Below are 22,712 nucleotides of genomic sequence, written 5' to 3'. Positions count from 1 at the left end.
AGAGGGAACACAAGCAGGGTGAGTGGGAGAGGGAGAAGCAGGCTTCCCGCTGAGCAGGGAGCCTGATGCGGGGCTCGATCCCAGGACTCTAGGATCATGACCTGAGCCGAAGGCAGACGCCCAACAACTAAGCCACCCAGGCGCCCCACAGCTTACTTATTTTCTTAAGTTAACTCAGCCAGCGAGCTGTAGGACTAAGCCCATAATCCAAGTTTTCAGACGTTAGTGCCCTTCCTCACACCTCAGTCTCCCAGATGAATAGGTGATAATGAGGAATCTTAAGAATTTTAAAAGTCTTAAAGGGATATTTTCATATACTACCTGTGTTTTCCATTAAATTTAAAAAAATATGCATTTCAAAGACCTGCGGTCCTATCTCCAGAATTGGGTCTTAAAATTGCAAGAAGAGAAGCGCACAAAGATTTATGTCCAGGGGCGCCTGGGTGACTCAGTCAGTTGGGTGTCTGCCTTCGGCTCAGGTCATGATCCCAGGGTCCTGGGATCGAGTCCAGAGTCCCCGAGTCCTGCATCGGGCTCCCTGCTCAGAGGGGAGTCTGCTTCTCCCTCTCCCTCCACCCCTCCCCCTGCTTGTACTCTCTCTCTCAAATAAATAAAACCTTTAAAAAAAAAGATTTATGTCCAAAATATGTTCACAGATCATTACTTATAACAGTACAAAGTTGAAATCAAGCTAAATATATTTATTCAATAAACCTTTGTACAAATAATGATAATTGTTTTTATTTATTTATTTCATTTATTTCTCGGTGCCAGATGCTGTCTTAAGAATTAGGAATAGATCAAAGCATGCAGTCGGCTTCTGAGACAGATCCATGGATCCAGTCCACATTTCACTGCATGGTAGTACTTTGGGGGGACTATTGTGCAACAGTGAAAAAAATCATGTTTTCAATAATTATTAAATTATATGGAGATGTGCTTACATTAAAAATGTTAAGGGAAAAAACAGTATGAAAAATTGCATACTATATTATTTCAGTCCTAAATGTGTGTGTGTGTGTGTGTGTGTGTGTGTGTAGCACCAAAATCTAAATCTAAGTAGTACCTTCCTCCAGGTGATTGGTTATGGGTAATTTTGTGTCCTCGTTTATACTTGTCTGAATATCCTGAACTTTTGTAATGAGACAGAACTGCTGGGGCGCCTGGGTGGCTCAGTCGGTTAAGCACCTGCCTTCGGCTCAGGTCCTGATCTCAGGGTCCTGGGATCGAGCCCCATGTCAGGCTCCCTGCCCAGCAGGGAGTCTGCTTCTCCCTCTCTCTGCTTACGTTCTCTCTCTGTGTGTCTCTCAAATAAACAAATAAAACCTCAAAAAAAAAAAAAAAAAGAAGAAGAAGAAGAAGAACTGCTGTGATCGTCAGAAAATTTACATGAAAAACTATTTTGGGGTGCTAAAAAAAATACCAGAATTTCTAAGAACGGGCTTTAGTTTCTCTTCACAGTTAAATAATGAATCAGGAAGTGTAGATGGGAAAGATTTGCAAGAAAAACAATTACCCCAAGAATTGGGAATAGAGGCCAGATGTTCAAACTAGAAAGGGCCGTGCCTGAGAGGGTGTTTAAAAGAGCAGGTGTAAGGCATTAACTTGGCACACTGGACCCTACTTTCCATTGAGGTCAGCTGTTCTCACAGAAGTTAGGATTCACACTAGACTGAACTAGTGTGGACAGAAGATCTGATGCCTCCAGAAGAGAAAACGGGGAAGAGCTGTGACCCCAACAGGTATAATTTCTGGATTGGAGAGTTTCAAAGTTACTGTGGAAAAGCACCAAGGAGAGCCTTCTTTCTGACAGTAATCCTAAAAGGTGTGTTGTTTCCTATCAGCCCCTTCTGGGCGGGGCCTATCAGCAGCACCAAATGCGCGTGACATAGGCCCACCTTGAGGTGGCATCTCCCCAGCAACCTGCGTGAGCCAATCATATCACTCGCAGTGGAAACCTGCAGCTCCAGATAATGTCACTTGGCCCCAAACACTGTACGGCCCGTGCCTTTCCTGTCTTCCTGAGAAAGTTAAGGTTGAGCTGCTGAGCCTGACCCTTAGCAGGCCTTTGGAATTCCCCCCTACACAGACTAGATAAGGGATTTTTTTTTTTAATTGGAAACTAACGAGTTCATTTCCCAATCCCTTATTTGGTGCACAGATCTGTCTATTTTGCAGAGATTTCAGCTCTGCAAATAAGCTGGAGCTGGAGCTGGAGCTTCCCTCAGAAAAACCGCTGGTTGGAGGTGGTCAACCGAAATCTCAACAAAACATGAACAAGGCAAGTTCTTGCTGAGACTCACCCAAAGAAAATCCCAGAGGAGAATGCTGAGCACTCATTTCAGGATGAAGCTGCAAGAGCAGAGAAGTATTTGTACCACAAATGAATACCGTCCATTGACCAACAGAGGCAGAAGGATTCTCCCAACTACTGCAGCCCCCAGGATGAGAATCTGGCTCCTCCCGAGGTCGCTTCCTCTCCTGATGCTGTTCTCCGCCCTGCAGACACCCACCGGGTGTTCTGAGGTAGGGCACAATTGAGGAGGTGATTCTTTATGGTCAGTGCGCCACTGGAGCGCTTTCCTGGTGACAACCTTTAAGTGACTTTTAGTCACTTGGGATCTGATTTCATTCAAACATTTTTTTAAAAGACTTTTTATTTTATTTATGTGACAGAGAGAGAGAGAGAGAGAGAGCACAGGCAGGGGGAGCGGGAGAGGGAGAAGCAGGCTCTCCACTGAGCAGGGAGCCCAATATGGGACTCAATCCCAGGACACTGGAATCATGACCTGAGCCAAAGGCAGGCACTTAACCGACTGAGCCACCCAGGCGCCCCTCATTCAGACATTTTAACCAATAATGCTAGTGAAGGGGGCACCTGGGTGGCTCAGTTGTTAAGTGTCTGCCTTTGGCTCAGGTCATGATCCCTGGGTCCTGGGATTGAGCCCCGCATCGGGCTCCCTGCTCAGCAGGAAGCTGGCTTCTCCTTCTCCCACTCTCCCTGGTTGTGTTCCCTCTCTCACTGTGTCTCTCTCTGTCAAATAAATAAATAAAATCTTAAAAAAAAATAATGCTAGTGAAGGGTGTTGAAAACAATTCTTAAAAATTGTGGAATTCTTTAGAGTTTATAAATTTGGCGTTAATGGAAGCTAGAGGCATAATGTTATTTTCTTGATTCTCCATAAAATTTAAAACATTGCTTCTGTAGGACAAATGATGCAAAATAAAGACTATTTGGCTTTCGACTGTTTCATAGGGATCAACTCAAAAGAAGTATTATAATTTAAAGATCGATATAATGAAAAATAATCTATTGTTAAGAGATAACAGAGTACATACTTGAGATCTAGTAATATAGTAAAGTGTTTAGAGCTCACAAGATGTAACGGAACATGATATGATTGATTTTGTTTTGTTTTGGCTTAAATAGATTCTGTAGACCTATTTGTAAACCTTCTGTAAAGAGTTATTGGTAAAGATCATTTAAGCAGTCTTAAAAATCTGTTCCATTTTACACACACCTAGATGTCTTCTCATCATAAATAACAGTAAAACACCAAAATGGTATGTTTTTGAGTTTCAGCTGCAACATCTTTGACACTGACTGGATGGAATCTTATCTCCTAATATAAAGAGTGCTGTTTATTAGAAAAGCATCGTTTCTTTGCCAAGAAGAAAACATCTTGGAATTTAGATAGTTGGAATCATGGCTCTAAAAAACAGACTGATGATAGGGCGCCTGGGTGGCTCAGATGGTTAAGCGTCTGCCTTCGGCTCAGGTCATGATCCCAGGGTCCTGGGATCGAGTCCCGCATCGGGCTCCCTGCTAGGCGGGGAGCCTGCTTCTCCCTCTGCCTCTGCCTCTCTCTCTCTCTCTCTCTCTCTGACTCTCATGAATAAATAAATAAAACATTTAAAAAATAAATAAATAAATAAAAAACAGACTGATAATACTTAATGAACTTGTATTCAAATCTCTAGCTTCAGTTTAATATGGACTAGATATTAATAAGTAACCTTCAATTGACTACCCATAGGAAATTATCTTTTTCCCACTCCTGGTTTCTAAGAGGAGGGACTGTCCTAGGCACGCTCTTGAGCACTTTACCACTCCCCTGGTGGTGGGCAAATTTAGTTGATTGGTAACATCAGGAATAATAACTGGGCATTCTGAGTTTGACTCTGCTCTTTTTCCTCCTGGGAGTTAGCCTGACAGAAAAGGACATGAGCTCTGTGCTCCTCCATGACAAGAATCTTATCTTTGGGCAGGCCACAATCCAATACTGTCTGCAGCTCAGTGGGCAAGTCTGCCTTGTTCTGGGGTTTACTCTTAACAAATCTACTTGCCATCAGACCCAAAGATGTGTGCCCCAACAATTCAGCAGTAAAGATGATATTTTAACCTTCATACATGCTCTTTTTTCCTCAATTTTTAAATCAGATCCTGGTCAGAAGAGAGGGCTGTTATTTACTGGGGACCCCTAGGGACAACCCAACATTACTCATCACTGAAGTTTTTTCGTAAATAAAGTTCAGAGACTTAATACAAGTTTTAGGTATTCATAAAAGAGATCTTCCTTAACACCCATGACAGGATGTGAAGGGGGTCAGTAGAGGAAACAGAAAGTACACATAAACTTTAAGATTATAATTTTTTTTCTTCAAAGTGCTATGCAAAAATACTGGTTTTGGTTATAGAAGAAGGGTCACTTCCTCCCTGGGGAGGAGAGTTTTTTTTGAGCTTTTAGTAATAGTTATCAAACCAAATTCAATCTCTGGCACAGGTCCTGAGGCAGGAAGTATTAGGACAGGGTAATGATTATGAGTGAAACTTATTTCAGCATAGAAGTTTTGAGAAGAAGACTTGGCTTTATGGAGGATAGCAAGTCAGGCACCACATCCACCATCTGATTTGAAAAGTTAAAGTCAAGACTTTTCTTTTCTTATAGGTTGCAGTTAACATTGACTTTGACTTGACACCAGATTCCTTTGATGATCAGTACCAAGGCTGCAGCCCACAAGTCATGGAGAAGCTAAGTCAAGGGGATTATTTCACAAAAGAACTAGAAGCACATAGAAATTACCACAGGGTCTGGGCGAATGCCCACTTAACCTGGCTGAACAGAGGAAAAGATCTCCCCGAGAACATGAATATTACACATGCTGTGGCCATCTTGGTTTATACGTCAAACAATAGTGTCCGCACAGACTTCACTAAAGCCATGGCCAGTGCTGGGAGGTGTCCACAGCAGTATAAACATTCATTCCGTTTCAAATACCTGCACTACTACCTGACCTCAGCAATCCAGCTGCTAAGGAAAGAAATGGTCATGAAGAATGACTCTCTGTGTTTTGAGGTGCATCATGAGATGAAGGATATCTATTTGGAAGCCTACAGAGGTGCCACCATCCGATTTGGCCAATTCCTCTCCACCTCCCTCCTGAAAAAAGACGCACAGAAGTTTGGGAACCAAACTCTATTTACCATATTTACCTGCCTGGGTGCACCTGTACAAGAAGTCTCTCTCAAGAAGGAGGTCCTGGTCCCTCCCTATGAGTTGTTCAAGGTTGTAAATGTGAGCTACCACCCGCGAGGAAATTGGTTGCTGTTGCGGTCAGCTGGGAACGTGAGCACATATAACTGTCAGCTGCTAAAAGGTACCATATTATCGATCTAAATGGAATCTACTCTTTATCAGGATCACAGGCCACTATTCTTTTAAAAAAAGTTACTTTTCTGAGTGGGCTTACTGGGGGAAAGGCCAAAAACATGGAAATTGGCCTTCAGAAGTAGTGGAACTGACAGATTAGAGAAGACCTGCCTTATTTCTTGGTTTCCTTCCCCTTCTTTCTCCTCAACTACCTCTAGAAAAAATGTGTTTCTTCAGTGGCACTAATATGTGGGACATTCTAGACACAGAAAGTAAACCTCTACTGAAAAAGATGGCACATAAATTTTTTTTTATTTTATTTATTTTTACCTTCACCCTCAAACTCGGTTTTGTTTTTTTTTTTGGTTTTTTGGGTTTTTTTGTTTGTCACGGTCATTACAGGAATAAGGAGTGCTGTGAGTAAAGCAGGAGGCATGATTTATTCATTCACTCTTATCTATTACCCATCTTCTATGTTCCAGGAACTGGGATGGGAGGCGTCAGGTGATATGAAATGAATAAAGCAAAATCACTATCCCAGGAAGAGTTTTAGTCTAATGAGAAACGGAAATATGAGCAAATGTCCACACTCCAAAGCACTAAGCAATATACCAGATGTTTAAGCAATGGTTGTGGCTTCTCAGTGTAGGAAGCTACTCATTCTCTCTGGAGAAAGTGAGAAAGTCTACACGATAGAGGACCCCATGGGACTTGAAGTAAGAATGGGGGTTTTCAGTGAAAAAGAGAGGAAAAGTCATTTCAAGCAGAAAACAGCATATGCTGAATCACAGAGGTTTCAAATAGCCAGTGTCTAGGGAATCTTTATAATTCTGGATGGCTGGAATATAGGAGGTATAAGACACAGGAAGAGGCGAGGAGTAGAAAAGGAATAGGGGAGCGGCACCTGGATGGCTCAGTCCTTAAGCGTCTGCCTTCGGCTCAGGTCATGATCCCAGGGTTCTGGGATCGAGCCCCGCATCGGGCTCCCTGTTCAGCGGGAAGCCTGCTTCTCCCTCTCCCACTCCCCCTGGTTGTGTTCCCTCTCTCGCCGTCTCTCTCTCTGTCAAATAAATAAATAAAATCTTTAAAAAAAAAAAAAAAGAAGAAAAGGAATAGGGGATTGATTGGGGTGGGGAGACTTCTGACAGGCCAGATGGTTAAAACTCTTGTATTCTATGCTAAGGATTTTAAAACTTCATGCTGTAGGTAATGAGAAGTCATTGGAAGTTTTTAAAGAGTGGAGCATCAATGGGATCAGTATTTTAGCAAGAGCTCTGATGATATTGTGAAAAATGAACTGAAGTGGGAGAAATTGGAGACATCACAGAACAAAAAAATATTAAGATCTTTTTTAGAAAAATATGTGGCCGGCTCCATTCCGTCCCTGTACGTTGCCAGCCAGTGTCCCTGCACAAAATGGTAGTTCTGTGGCAAGTGGCTGTGCCCTGTTTGATTTAGAAGGAAGATCGTCCTTATCCACATGTGCATGTGTTCACACTCACACTTAACTGTAATGTCTACCTTCGAAATATCCCTGAATCTTTCTCTATTCCATCATTATTGCTACTGTTAATAATTCAGGCTATCAGCATTTCTCAGCATTTGGGGGCTGCAGTGTTACAATGATCCTGAAATTGGCATCCATGCTGAGGTCTTGGGCCTGCTTACTCTGGCCTATCTGCAAACACAGACCAGGGGAGAGGTGACCTATCAATACTTTTATCTCTTCTTGCCTGTCCTTAGAAGTGTGGCAGGGAGCAACATGAGTGAAATGAGGATCTGTTCCACAGAACCAAGAGATTAGTGTTTGCAGAGGCAAATGAAAAACTAGAGTATGAAGCAAACAGTGAGATTTTAACACCAAACAAGAACATTCATAGCCAGATTCCAGGGTTCTTTGGAACTACATTGTTGTTTCATCCTCATCAGGATGAAGTTGAGACAGAAAAATTTTTCTACTGGGTTGAGGAACACAGTAAAATACATTAAGCAAAATGTTGTAGAACATTTACATCAAAGGGTAGGAAACGGAGAAAAAGGAGTATATAATAGAAACTTTTTTTTAGTATTTTATTTATTTATTTATTTGACAGAGCGAGCACAAGAAGGGGGAGCAGGCAGAAGGAGAGGGAGAAGCAGGCTCCCTGGGGAGCCTGATGCGGGGCTCAATCCCAGGACCCTGGGATCATGATTTGAGCCGAAGGCAGATGCTTAACGGACTGAGCCACCCAGGCTCCCCTATAATAGAAACTATTACCCATATTCTCTACTCTGTAAGTTTCAAAGGAAACTATTTCAAGACCGTCCCCACCAAACTAATGATCTTTGCTTTCCTGTCAGGAAGCTACTCAAACACAACTTGGAGTTAAGGCTTAGCTGGAATAACCATGCACATTGCTAGACTCTGGAAGCTTGGCTGGTCTTGACTGGATATTTGAAATCACAAATCATACTTAAGGGAATCAGTAATCTTGTATTGCTCTGTAAGCTCTTTGTAGGCAGACATGTGACTACACAGTATTTAAGAGTCTGGCATGGAATCCTGGCAGTTTGACCCCGGATCCACTCTGTCTGGATTCCCATCCAACTTGTACAGTTTTTTAGCTGTGTTCTCAGTCCAGTTGCTTAAACTCCCTATGTTTCTTCAACTATGTAAGGAGCATCATAATAGAGCCCCTCAGGGCTCTTGTGAAAATAAAATAAAATAAAATACTAAAGTATTTTTACAAGACCTAGCATGTAATAAATGGTAAATAAGTGTTAACCAATATTAACTTTAGTCTCCTGACACATAGAGATGTTCAATCTACATTTGTTAAAAAAAAAATCTATATTTGTTGAATGAGTGAATAAATGAAGCATTCTCTTTTAATACTTCCAAGTGATCTGGTCTTTGGGTCAGATGACCAGATAACTCAATTGACTAAAAACAGTTTCGATATTTACTAGAAAGAGAAAATATTCTAGAAAGCTCAACCCCTAGTCAAAAATAAGGAGCTCTAGCCACGATATGACTAATCTAGAATGTGGTCGTTTGCAATGTGAGTTACTACGTCTAAATTTTTCCTAGAAATTCACCACTGTGCAGTCTTGGGAAGAGATTGTAAATGGCAGGAAAAAACGACCCCTGGTCGTAAAGGGTGATATTTTGGTCAGAGACATTGCATGGTAGGCCAAGAGCTGGAGTTGGAGTGTCTTCCCAGCCAGCACAACTACAAAACCATTCAGGAGATTGAAAGAGGGAGAAGAATCAGCTCAAGCTGCAGGGGTGCCATTCTTCCTTTGACTCTGTTGGCTCTGGCTGAAAGTTGCAGAGAAGGCTGCTCCATCCTCTGGTTCTGCTTTCCCTAAACCTCATATGGAGGCCAACTAGGGAAGCCTCAAGGCTGCCATTGGCTGGTTGATAGCACAGACAAGTTAGTTGAGGACAAAAAGACTGTATCATCTTGAGATAAACCCAACCAATATGCACCTATCTCTACTGATTACAAACAAAAAAAAGTTTGATTAGCTTCATGATGCTTTCAGCTATTCACTGCAGTGGTATTTGTTTTCTCAATAAGTAAGCTATTTCTGAAACTTTCTTTAAGTCATTTCTGTTAACTGACTAATAACACTTTACTTATCCCAACATCCTGGAGCAGTATTGGGTTGATCCATACATGAACAATGGGAGGAGGGAAGTGGTGTGTTTTTCTTTTCTGGGAGTCCTTCACTGGAAGGGAGTAAGATCAATGGACTCTCCCCAGACCTGCTTTTCTAGCTAACTGCTATTTTCTGCCATCAACCTCAGTCTAGGGATTCCCAGATGATATTCTGGAGGACTGATATCTAATTCCTCATGAAACCAGAATCCTCTCAGGAAACTGTTTCTTATCCCTTCATTTTTCTTCCCAAGCAGAAGCCACAAGCTATTCTACATCTAAAAAGTCCTCTGAGCCAATGACTTGTTTCCTCTCCTGTTCCCTCTTAATCTGACAGACATCATATTTGAAAGACAACATGGAAGACCTTTAAAATTGGTCAGCCAGGACACCATAATTCTCCCAATGAAAAGATAATAGAGAATATAGCTTCCCCAGTCCCTCGATTTATTTCAGAATTGGTTCTGTTAACTTGTAACTACAGTTCTCAAGTTCAAAGAGTACCGAGGAATCTGTCACGTTCAGAGTTAAAAGGTCAAATTGGTAGCATAATATATTTAAGCAAGGGCAATGCAAAAGAAAAATTGTTTAAGACATTCTACACTAACGGCTCTCCCTTCTAATTCTTCTCTCATCCCTTTCGTGACCTATACTGGTTACCATAGAAACAGATGTTTTCATGCCCGTTGAAAGACTCAAAATATGTTACGTTAGTTATTTGCCCTTAAATGTTGTTTTGTTCAGGAAAATAATCCGTGCCAAAAAATCTGTAAAATACATACTCTGTTCTGTATCACTGGATTCACAAAGAAGGATTTATTTGTTAAAATGTTTCACATAATCAAAATTCTTAAGCATGTTTCTAGAAAAAATACAGTCAGCTTTTGTAGTAAGCCTGGTTTTACATGTTAACTGTGCCAGTTACTAGCAGTGAGAACGTGGGCAAAGGCTTAGTCCTTGTGTGTCTCCATTTCTTTATATGTAATATAGGGGGGAAATGTAATGAAACCTCCCTTCTAGGATTCCGGTGAGGATAAAATGACTTATGCATGTAAAAGCTCTTAGAACAGATTCTGACACTAGTAAGTACTCAAAATTGGCAGGTACTATTACTGTTACATATTATTTATTTATTAATTTCCTGTTTTCCTGTTTTCTTTTACTCTGGGTTTTATCTCAAACTAGTCTTCCCTAGTTGTGGCATCACATTAACCTTGAAGTAGAGTGTCTGACTCAGCCGAATGGATGAAAGAATGAGTAATTGAGGGACACCTGAGTGGCTCATTTGGTTAAGCGTCTGCATTCGGCTCGGGTCATGATCCCCGGGTCCTGGGATAGAGTTCCGCATCGGGCTCCCTGCTCAGCAGGGAGCCTGCTTCTCCCTCTCCTGAGCCTGCTTCTCCCTCTCCTCCCCGCTCGTTCTCTCTCTTGCTCTCTTTTGCTATCTCTGTCTCTCTCTCAAATAAATAAATAAAACCAAAGAAAGAAAGAAAGAAAGAAAGAAAGAAAGAAAGAAAGAAAGAAAGGAAGGAGGAAGGAAAGAAAGGAAGAAAGAAGGAAAGAAGGAAAGAAAGAAATAGAAAAAGAAAGAAAGAAGGAAGGAAAGAAAAAGAGGAATTGAATGAATCTAGGAGGCCACATGCATGGTGGAAAGAGACTAGACTTTGGAGCCAGGAAGGGCTGGGTGTATATGTTATTATATGTGGCCTCGTATAAATGACAACCTAAGAGCCTGTTTCTTCATTTATAAAGTGGAGACAAAGGGGAATATTGTGGCGGTACCTGGCGTCCACCCTCTCAAACACAACTGAAAAACTCTGGGAAAGCACTTTGCACATGGAAGTGGGATAATAGTTTAGTGGCACAAATGTGAGCTTCAGTGATATTGACGGTGAAGAAAAAAACGAAGAGATGGAAGAAACAAAACTTATCTTTGTTTGAGCGCCAACTGGTTCCTAGATAACTCTCTGAAGAGTAACACTCATTAATCTCCACATTGGACAGAAAGGGGCTCTAAAGCATTTGGAGTATTTGCCTCCAAATATCAGATTAACTAGATATACCGCATATCAGTTTTAGCTTTTTCTGCTTTTTTCAAGGGATTGAGTATTTCTTTCTGAACAATCTGATATAATTCACAGATTCGGAGTTCATGAAATACAGGGTATAATAATTATGGACTTCTCCCCAAACTGTATATCCTAAGGCAGCAATGACCAAATTTAGGTTATGATCCACAAAAAAAATGATACTTATGTAGCAAATTTCATTCACAGAAGGTTTTCACACACATTATCTGTTTAATTCTTACAACCACACTGTACATTGGTTACTGACCCCACTATACTGATGTGAATACTGAGGTTGAGAGAGGTTACATGGTTTGTATGAGATTATTCAGCTTATAAATGACAAAAGTAAGACCCTTTCCCATGTTTTATGACAAAAAACCCAGGACAATGTTCTCCACAGACTGCTTTCAGGAGATTAATTTGTTCAAAAATATTACTAAGAACCTACTATTAGTCTCAATCCTCTGTGACTGTGACTACATTGTAACTCACTTCACATACACATAAACATACAAGTACACACACACGCATGTAAAACAAGACAATCATTCACCATTTCACATGCTGTTTGACTCTAGTGTTTTTTATTCTAACCCATTTTATCACATTATTACAGTGATGGTCATGATAAAGCATTAATGCATCACAACCTCCGATTTGAAAAATACTAGGATACAGAGGGAATAAAAAGCATTGAATAGATAGTCTAGAAGGAAAGTAAAAACAAATACAAAAGTAAATTTAATGTGAGTTATCCTTAAATGAAAGATTTCGTAGATTGCATTTAATTCACAGATGTTTTTCATTTATTCACCTACATAAAGATACTGTCTGTGTAAAAATAATGAGAATAATGATAAAGCGTGAGGTAGAAATGTTAAAGACTGTAAGAGAGAAAACGTAACAAGAGAGGAAAGAAAAGTTACTTTAACCTGAGAAAATAAAATGAAAGTAAGCTTTTTTAATATCCTAGTTATTATGAAGGGGGCCGAAGAGGTGGTTTTGAAGGATGAGTATGATTACAAAATGGTAATGTCCATATATTTGTCCTTATTTGAGCATCAATCATTATAGTAGCCATGAAGTACAGCAAAGGGGAATGGTAGTGACTGTAGTATTTCCAACAGTCTTGAGATGAGATGCTCTCATTCTACAGATGAGAAAGCTCAGGTCCAATGAAAGTAACTAACATAAAGGTCAGCTAGTGACAAAGCTTCAAAACCCAAGCTAATCACTTCCAATAACCATAATTTCTACCCACTATATTGTTTCACTGTCAATCAATATTCTCTGATAACTCTTCAGTAGAATCATATCCTGTTACAAAGTGAGAAAGGACAGAGACAGAGGTCCTTGTGATCTCAGCCTCAGTGAAGAGAAAACAAAACAAAAAATGTTTGAGAATTATTCTAATGAATGAGCTGTTCAAGTGGTATTAATGGTCTCGAGGTCCCTGTGAGAATTCAGATAATACAATTTTAGCAGGAACTTTGACAAAAGCTTAGAAATAGATATGTACTATTAATTTTCCTTATCTACTCTTATTGGTGAAAATGGATTTTAAATAGTTTGTATATATAGAATTCCAAGAAATTCCAGGAAACTCAAAGGATTTTATGCGTTATTATGTGAAAGTAATGGGAAAATATTTCTCCATCGTCTGGTCATCCTATCAAGCAATATATTCAAATATTGAGGCAATCACAGAGTTGAATGTCTTCCTACCCCCAAACATCTTTTCTATCCTAAATAGTCAGGGAAGGCTAGTTGGAAAGGAGATCCCACTCTTTAGAGCATTTTGCAATATGTGGAGAAACAATACTGTGGCTAAGAAGATAGAGTTGAGCCAGGCTGCCTGAGTTGGAATGCTGCCTTCACTGCATACTAGATGTGCGATGTTCGGTAAGTTTCTACACGTCTGTGTCACCGTTTGATCAGCAGAAAAATGAGGATAATGAGAACAAATACCTCGTAGATTTCCCGTGAGGATTAAATGAGCTAATTGCTAGCCAGTGCTTAAAACGCACACAGCACAGAATAAGTTGCTAATCAATGTTAGCTTTCATAATGGTGAAGAAGATGATGGTAATTAAAATAGGGATACCAGTGATGGTGATGGTGCCGCTGATGACAACAAAGATGGAAAATCAGATCTCACACACCGACTACCCAAGCGGGTAACCTGGAGTAAATCTCTGAACTTGTTGGTGCTGTTTCATCTGCAAAATAAACAAGCTGAGTTCTGTTGGTTAGAAAAAATTCTAAGGGGATACTTTTTTTAAAGTAGCTAACTTCAAATATTTTTATTAGGAATTTTCGAAGTTAAAAAAAGTGAATCAAAGAAGAAATAAGGTTGTTTTTAAAAAAATAAACTCTGCTACCTAAAAGTTCTCTAACTTTGTGTTCGTTTTGACAGGTTCCAGCAAAAAGTACAACCCTGCTCCTGTGGTTATTGCTTCTCTCTCCTTTTTGACCAGTGTTGTCATCTCTTCCAAAAGTGGAGTATAAAGGAACCTTGTGGTTTTGCTTTCTCTGTGCCCTTTTGCTTGATGCCAGTCAGAGGCAAGCTGAATACCCTCGGGGAATCACTCTGCCCAGTTATCAACTGATGCAGCGCTTGGCTCAGCCCACTGCCTGTGAGCGGACCTAGAACGCAGTATATTTCTTCTCCATGGACACAGAGATTCATCCTGGAATAGAAAAGGACCCAATCAGAACATTACAGTCATGGTAATGTTTTGGAATTGGGATTGGGAATGGGGTGTGGGAGCCTTTTTATTGAGTGGAGATTGATGAAAGCAGAACAAGTATGAGCCTACAGCTGCTAGCAGCTCTCTTGCCACCAGTAGGGGAGACTCTATCTCCTTGAGAATGGAGTGAACACAATGAAGGAGGAACTGGAAAATGAAAAGAAACAGTTCTGATGAGAGAATATGAGCCCCTAGATCCAACTATGCCTGAAACTGGAATCCTGGGCTTTTTAAAAATTACATAAATCAATAAATTGTATATTTGCATAAATAATTTGAATTAAATTTCCTATCTCAAGCAATCAAAGGAGTTATGAATGCTTCTTTTTTTTATTTAGCAATCCTAAATAGGAACAAATCGAGAAGCTTGAGTTCGAAAGCACAGAAAAAAAACTTCATCAAATGGAAAAGCTTTGAACCCCAGAGAAACAATTAAAAGTGTAAATTTTCTTCAGAGATTTTTATCAGCATTCAAGACCAAACCAGTGTAGACTCAGATAGGAGGAAATACGAAAACTTGAGAAATAAAAGGGAAAGTTAATAAAAGATGTTAGTGAAATCTCATTCACTGGCAGTAATGGGGCGCCACACATGTTTCTAAAGTATTACAAAAGTTAGAATTTAAATTCACATGTTAATTTACAGAGGGACTTTATGGCAAATTAGATTTTAAGTCGTCATCAAAAGTTTAGGTACATTTATTAGGAAAGCATGCAGATGTGTGTGGATATAAAGGAGAAGATATGAGAGGGAAAAAAATCTGATAACCAAGCAAATATCAAAGATATATCGAGTACTTACTATGTGACAGTAATTAAATAAAAGGAAGTATAAATCACCAAACTTCAAAGCTGGGGATTTTCTCCAGCTCCCTTCAGTTGTATACAATATAAATGGGACAATGGGAGTTGCCCTGATTTCCAAAGATCCGGATATTGGGCTAAACGGAGTGAAATTATGAAAGTCCATGCTACTTAGCCCCTCTGAGATTTGCGTAAGAAACAACGAAAGTGAAATCAGCTCATTTGACCCCGGTAGGACTTTCTAAAGGGACAGTGCCATGAGAGAAGAGACTCAGTGGGGAATTAGCTGCATATAATCCCCCGGGTGAGAATTCAGGCATCTAGTATATCATTCTTTACACGGAATTTTGAGAACAGGGCCAAGCTCACCTCTGTCACTTAGCTTACATTAGCCTCTATGCCTAATAAGGCAAGCATAAATTTTCCATGTTTTCATGGACACAGTTTTCATGATTTATTGCCCAGGAACATTGGCAGGTTAGTGGCTACTGAACAGAGTCTCATCGGCCTGGCTCTGCGAACAAGCTTTGTTGTGAGCTTTAGCGAAGCAATAGAAAAGCCTCCCAACATCTTGTGAATATTTTTTTTTCTGTGCCATATAAATGCACTTATTGAGCCATACTATGTACAAAACACCTTGGGGATTAAAAGTTGAATAGTGTAAGCCAGATCTTCCATAGTTTACAATCTCTTGGGAGAAATGAAGAAAAGAACACAAGTCACAGAGGAAATACCAAAAGAAAGGGGAATATCAAGCCTTCTGTTCACGAGAGCTCAGAAGAACTTATGAGGCAAGAGAAGAAGCCAGGAAGGCTTCAGGGAGGAGGCAGCATTTGAGCGAGGTCTTGGGACCCTGGGGTGGGAGCAAGGGGTGAGAGGAAGAAGTCAGCGTAGGTGTGTGTTAAGCGCTTAGTGCTGAAATGCATGCAAATAATAAGCGCTTCGAGTTTAGAGAAAAGCGAGATCCCTCTGCTATGATCCCTCTCAAAGCTGGATACAGCTTTCTACTGGAAATGAGGCTCAAGGGAGGGCTTCAGATGGAAAAAGGAGAGGTGAGTAGAAAAGAGGGGATATAGGAATGATCAGTGTACACAAGGGTCAGGAAATAGATCTGGCAGAGAGAATCTGTAATGTGGACTAAAGAGGAAAGAGCCACCCAATCAAGCTAAAAGGACAGCCTAACGCATTGGATCTCCATGAGAAATCAGTCTTCTGAGTAAGACACGCTCGATAGGTGATCTTAACGCATGCTCCCAGCACCTGGAGCACCAATGTCCCTTAAGAACACATTAGAAATGTGAACTCTAGGGCCTGATCCCAAATCTATAAAATCAGAAACCCAGAACCTGTGTTAAGAAGCCCTTCAGGCTTGTGACTTATGGGATAATGATCCATAAAGGAATAACCAGGTTTTTGAAAAGATAACTTAATTCTTCCTCCTGTTGCTGCTTTATAGAACAAATCTCCAGAGATAGAAGTTATTCTCTTGAACTGTGTAGATTTGTGGGTTAAGGATGAATGTGCATACTTTGCATTCCCTCAATCTCTCCCTAGAGTCCTAAGTTTTTGTGCAAAAAGCCTGTGAAGCGGACCATTGATTTAAATCAATTCAAAGTTCATGAAACATTAGGAGACCAGTTTCAAAAATTTCACTGTAATTTCTGCTTTTTCATTCTGGGATATCTTTGAAGGTAAATGGATAAATTCACATGGATCATTAAAAGAGTTGGCACTATAAAGTTGCAGAGTATTTATCTCCTATAGTAATTGTTATTAATGCTTCTCTCTTTTTTGTGTACACAAAATAATACTTTGGCTTCATTTATTGTTTTATTTGTATCTTTACGATCCAGTGTTCTACTATGCCTATCTGATTGTCCCGAGGTCCCCTATTTGCTCTGACTTTAAAAAATAATAAATCCAGTGAAAGAAAATTTCTGTAAAGCTTGATTTACTTGGAGCACCAGGATTCTTGGCCTGAGTTGTCTAATGATCTGAATCAAACTGACTTATACTTTATGAGCCCAGATCTTGATTTGGTAAAATTCAACAAACATTTATTGAACTAGACGCTTTCAGAGACGCCAACGTGTACCAAATATTGGCAAGTGATAAAACGTGGGAAAAAAAGGTTATTACAGGTATTACAGGGCTCCCTCCCTTCCTCCTCCCTCCCTCCCTCCCTTATCTTCTTGTAGTAAGTGCCCATGTGTTTTATTTTGTTGTGCTTTATGGCAGTTCACTTCTTCCTCCCCACTATTGCTTCATTCAGTTAGGTCACACTGTGCTCATGGCCTCTGAGGAGGAATGAAACTAGATATGAGGTAGAAACTAGTGAATCTTCCCCAGGTTGCTTTTCAAAACCTGAAGGAATGGAGAGAAAATGAGAGGAACCCAAAACAAAGAATTTGAGAGGAACACTAAATAAGAGTACCGGGTTTGAGAAGAGTGCGGCTTCCCCCCGCCTCGCACCCCGCCCCCGCCGCGTATGTCGAGAGGCTGGGAAGCAGCTGCAGACAAGGAGTCATCAGAGTGGGCAGATCAGTGGTCCTCGGGGCTGGGAAAATGTGAGAGGCACTGCCCGTGATGGCCAGCCTCGCAAAAGTCACCGGCATCTGGAAACCACCGTTACTGAAGCACGAGCGGCCCATCCTGACCTCAAGCGGCTACACTAGCTGCCATTCCCATTGATGTGTGGTGAGGACCTCCCTCAGACTGCCCCCGGTCATGCTTCCAGTCTTTTTTTTAAGATTTTATTTATTTATTTGTCAAAGAGAGAGAGAGAGAGCACAAGCAGGGGGAGAAGCAGGCTCCCCCCTTGAGCAAGGAGCTTGATGCGGGGCTCGATCCCAGGACCCCGGGATCATGACCTGAGTCGAAGGCAGACGCTTAACCAACTGAGCCACCCGGGTGCCCCTCCTGGGACACAATCTTAAGACCGAGAGAAGGCAGGTGAGAACCTGAACACACACAGGTTCAGAAAAAGTAACAAAGTGAGAGCTGCACCTCCCTCCTCCCATTGATGTATGTGTATTTTTGAGGACAGGGTAGCAAATGGATACCCCCAAGAACGTCCTCAAAATAAGCCAGCTATTTGGAGCTGAGAGAAAATGCAGAGTTCGCGTATTGAAACTCATCCTTTTTCCAAGCCCTATAAGCCCTGGAAATAGCCCAAATCCCCTTGGCCTTTGGCCACAGGACATTCTGAAGGTCTTACTGTTAGGGAGCAAAGAAGGGATTCCTAATTCAAAATTACAGGGGTGATTCCAATGACAGCCTTGGCTTTGGAGCTGAGCTCCTGACTCAGGCTCGCAAAAAGTGCAACTTCGAAGTAGCCACGACTGGGGAGGTGACCTGGCAACCTTGGTGGACGTCACTGCATCGCAGACTAAAAAGTACAGAAACTGCGAGTCTTCTTCCCCCTCTCCACCAAATGCTCACAATTTTATTCCCTTTTAGTTTCTCATGCTTTGGCCTTATTTTTAGGTATAGGGAAATAGGTTTTATTTTTAAAGGAGAAAATGGGATTTAAGACTTTAGATGAGAAGATGTTTGAATGAGGACAAAACTTAAGTATTCTCAGAAGAAAAATTCCACTAAAGAACTAGAGTTATTAATGGCTTTTCTTATTCTCAACAATGTTCCTGTTAAGTATCATGTAAAATAGGGCAATCTTGAAAGCATGCACTCTTTCCCATTGCATGAGAGCCAAAGACGTTCTGGGAGGGCAAAGGGACTTGTCTAACCTTTCTTCACGAGCACATCTCAGAAATCCTACTTCTCTGAGTGTTACAGTCTTTTCTTTGTGAAAGGTTAGAGCACCATCATTTTTGAACCTCCAATAGCTCCTAATCACAAGACCTCAGTAGGAGGCAGACAAGAATAAATCATTTGCTCTGTTCTTATTCAACTAAGCAAGAAAACTATTACTCTTCATTCATCGTTCTCAATTAACTTCTGGATAAATCATACCAAAAGTATTTAGTGATGGCTTACGATAGGTAAGGCACTGATGATACAGAGATTGGTATAGGAGTGACAAAAATGCAGAAGGTGGGGGCACCTGGGTAGCTCAGTCAGTTAAGTGTCTGCCTTCAGCTCAGGTCATGATCCCAGGGTCCTGGGATCAAGCCCCACATCAGGCTCCCTGCTCAGCGGGGAGTTTGCTTCTCCCTCTCCCTCTGCCACTCCCCCTGCTCATGTTCTCTTTCTCTCGCTCTCTCTCTCTCTTAAGTAAATAAATAAAATCTTTTTAAAAATGCAGAAGGTTATTTTATATGTTTCCTGCACCTGAACAGTAGTTTCTGCCAGATTATCTAACAATAATGTTTACATTTACCTGGACTTCACACATAGTATCTAGAAATAGAATTACCAAGAGTGGAAATTAGTTTAGGGTTATTTTAATTATGCGTTAAGATGATATGTAATGTTTAGAGACTTCCCCAAATGTAATACATTACTTTGATATTCTGAACAAAAATTTTTTTAGTAATTCCCATGTCAAGCAGGCTTTCATTGATTATTTTTATTTGAATAAAGCAAAACTTGAGGCAAATGGTCTTCTGGGTGACTACTCTTTGCACTTATGTCCTAATATAACACATTTCTGGCAGCAAAGGTCCTAGAACATACTCCCAAAATTCACAGGATGTGAACTGATTTTCTGACAGAAATGAGCACCTCTGTTGCACTCCTACTGGTCATTGGCTTTCTTGGGCACAGGAATCTTGGATTCCATAGTACTTATGGCTTTTTTGAGGACCTCTAAGATTGGGCCTATAGTTTTGACAATGTGCTCCAACTGATCTGCAGCTGACTCGATGGTATTCTTGACATGTTCAGCTTTTAGCGCATCCTGCAATTTTTTCAAGATGTCTACTATACCAATTTTGGATTGACCCGGACTTCTGTTTTTCTCCGATGTGTTGGCATCTGATTGGTCTTCGGTGTCTTTTCTATAGAGGTCACTTAACTGAAGATTCATGATGGGATATGTCATCAAGAGTGAAAGAGAAGATTCCAAACTGCCAAGGATGTTACTGCTATTCAGGGCAGCGACAATGATTGGTGTCTGAACGTTTTTGAACATTTCTTTAGCTGACTGCTGCAATTCCTTTACATTGATATTCTTCTCAACCATAGAGCAAACCGCTGTTGCAATCTTGGAACATAAAGGTTCCTTTTGCATCTGGTCATACTTTGCCTCCAGGACAGATTGCATCTCTTTAAAAATTGTGAATATTTTTTCAAAGACATCCTTAACATTATCATGTTCTTTCACAGCCATGGAGTGGATCTGGGTATTCATCGCGCTGTTAAACAATTCAATAAGTGTGTTAGTGAAGGCAACAAGATCTTGCATGTGAAAGAAAAACGTTTTGGCAGCTTGCACTAGCCTCTCTTTGTCCTTTTCTGATTCTGAAGACATTTCTCCAACAAAAATGTTTCAGCACTGTAAAACAAAGTAGTAATCCAGATGAAAACTTAAATTCTATTTGTCAACCATAAAAGACTGACCATATAATCTAAATGTGGAAAGTAACTCCTGTCAAGGGTAGGAAAGCTACACCAGCTATAAAGTGGGACTTGATCCTGTGCTTTAATAAAAATAACAACAAAAATAATTAAAAGACTAGAATAGGGGTGTTTCAATGAATTTAAGCCACAGAGCGAATATTGTGTACTGGATGCTCAATTGGATATGCTGATATATGGAGTAATATTATTCTCAGGCAGCACCCTCAATAATTATCCAATCTAGTGGAGAAGATTGTATAAAACTTAAAAATTACATAGAAGGGCTCTGGTTCCAGTTAAGATAGAGCAAGCACACTCTGTCCAATCTTTCCTACTGAGTACAACTAAAAATCCTGGACAGAATATATAAAGTAACTATCAGATAACTCTGAAAGGTGGGGAAGAGCAGACCAAAGAGAGTACTGAACTTCAAAGAAGATCAAGACCATCTGACGCCAACTCCCAAGGTGTCTGTCTTGCCTAAGAATGTTTCTATACTTTCATTACAACTCATCCTCTTCTGCTATAGAGAGGAGTGTTGATGTCTCTAACCAATGTTCACAAGTAGAATTCTGGAGGAGATACAAAAAGACAGGACTGTGGACATTGGCCCAGGGGTCCCAAACTAGGGCATCCACAGGCGAAGTCCAACCAGAAGATGCGTTTTGTTTGACCCAACAACTGCTTGTATCAACTGCTAAATTTAAAAAATTGAAAGATAGGGGCGCCTGGGTGGCTCAGATGGTTAAGCGTCTGCCTTCGGCTCAGGTCATGATCCCAGGGTCCTGGGATCGAGTCCTGCATCGGGCTCCCTGCTAGGCGGGGAGCCTGCTTCTCCCTCTGCCTCTGCCTCTCTCTCTCTCTCTCTCTCTGACTCTCATGAATAAATAAATAAAACATTAAAAAAATTAAAATTAAAATTAAAAATTGAAAGATAGAAATCCAGATTTCTATTGCTTATTGAAAAAATTAGATTAACTGGCAGCACAAGCCCATGTTATAAGTTAGAAAAAGTGTCTAGAGCTATAGCTGTCCTTTTCAAGCTGGACATTTACCATCTACACCCTATTGTCTGACACTAAGTGTTTCAACTACATATGTCTGGTCCAGCTGCTGTAGGCATTGGAGTTCCTTTTTGGCCATACCCACTAATGTAGTTTATATAAAGTAAGCTTCCTGAAATCCAACCTCTTCATATTATCTCATAATAAAAGTCCTTCAATGATTCAGTATTGCCTAGAGAATAAAATACAATTTCCTGGGTGCCTGGGTGGCTCAGTCGTTAAGCGTCTGCCTTCGGCTCAGGTCATGGTCCCAGGGTCCTGGGATCGAGACCCGCATCAGGCTCCCCATTCAGCGGGAAGCCTGCTTCTCCCTTTCCCACTCCCCCTGCTTGTGTTCCCTCTCTCACTGTCTCTCTCTCTGTCAAATAAATAAATAAAATCTTTTTAAAAAATACAATTTCCTGGCATGGCATTTAAGGTCATCTACAGATTGCTCTCAGTTTTCCACTATTTCTCTTCCCTTCACTGCTCTCACATATGTCCTGGGCCACCAGCATCCTGGATTAAGTTTGTGCCCTGAAAATGCTCTACAACATTTTGTTAGCTCCTTTGTTTATAGTATTCCCTCCACCTGCATTCTCTCCTCCCTACCCCACCCCCTACACATCTACTAAAATCCTACTTATCCATCCATACTTACTTCAGATACACTATCTACACACATCCTTCTTCCCTTTTATCCCCGTGCCCATACATGATAAGCTCCAGGATATGTCAAGTGCAAAATGACCCACTGGGACAAAAGCAAAATAATACCCCACTTAGTCCTCCTTTAAAACTACAGAGCAGCACCTTTTAGATTTGTAGCTGGAGTCTCGGTTCTGTATCCTTTGACCCACCCAATAACAACAGAAATGATTGTTGTTAACGTAAGACGAATGGCTACCATTTAGTAAGTTTTTGTCATATATCAGGCACTCTGCCAAATGCTTTACATGCATTATCTCATTTAAACCATATGACAACCCATCAATTACAAACTAACACATCACGCCAATGAAAAAAAATTAGATTAAGGGGCTTTCCCAGGGATACATGGCTAGTAAGCAATACTTTGGGTACACAAAATCAGAACTGTCCAATTCTAAAGGTTGTGGGTTTTCTTTCCATTAAGTTATAGGGGACTGAGTGATTTTCCTGCTTCTGAGGTGTCCCTGCTATAGAGGAATCAGTGGGGATGAGGACAGAATCTAGAGGGAGAAGCACGA

At 40.7% G+C, this 22,712-nt stretch overlaps 2 protein-coding genes across 2 annotated transcripts; one reads left to right on the top strand and one right to left on the bottom strand.

Moving 5' to 3' along the window:
• The first annotated feature begins 1,994 nt into the window (after nucleotides 1-1,994).
• Nucleotides 1,995-16,854, top strand: ART4 (ADP-ribosyltransferase 4 (inactive) (Dombrock blood group)). Its single transcript, XM_036093765.2, has 3 exons — nucleotides 1,995-2,526; nucleotides 4,950-5,658; nucleotides 13,784-16,854. The coding sequence occupies exons 1-3, from the start codon at nucleotides 2,326-2,328 to the stop codon at nucleotides 13,873-13,875; spliced, it is 1,002 nt and encodes a 333-aa protein (XP_035949658.2). The 5' UTR covers nucleotides 1,995-2,325; the 3' UTR covers nucleotides 13,876-16,854.
• A 2,591-nt stretch (nucleotides 16,855-19,445) lies between these two features.
• On the bottom strand, nucleotides 19,446-20,351 carry C6H12orf60 (chromosome 6 C12orf60 homolog). The gene has a single exon (XM_036093767.2). The coding sequence runs from the start codon at nucleotides 20,349-20,351 to the stop codon at nucleotides 19,617-19,619; it is 735 nt and encodes a 244-aa protein (XP_035949660.1). The 3' UTR covers nucleotides 19,446-19,616.
• Nucleotides 20,352-22,712: the final 2,361 nt, after the last annotated feature.

The sequence above is a fragment of the Halichoerus grypus genome, chromosome 6 (assembly GCF_964656455.1).
Source record: "Halichoerus grypus chromosome 6, mHalGry1.hap1.1, whole genome shotgun sequence".
In the NCBI taxonomy this organism is placed as follows: Eukaryota; Metazoa; Chordata; class Mammalia; order Carnivora; family Phocidae; genus Halichoerus; species Halichoerus grypus.
The sequence above is the reverse complement of the archived record's forward strand: the minus strand, read 5'-3'. Positions and strand labels throughout refer to the sequence as shown.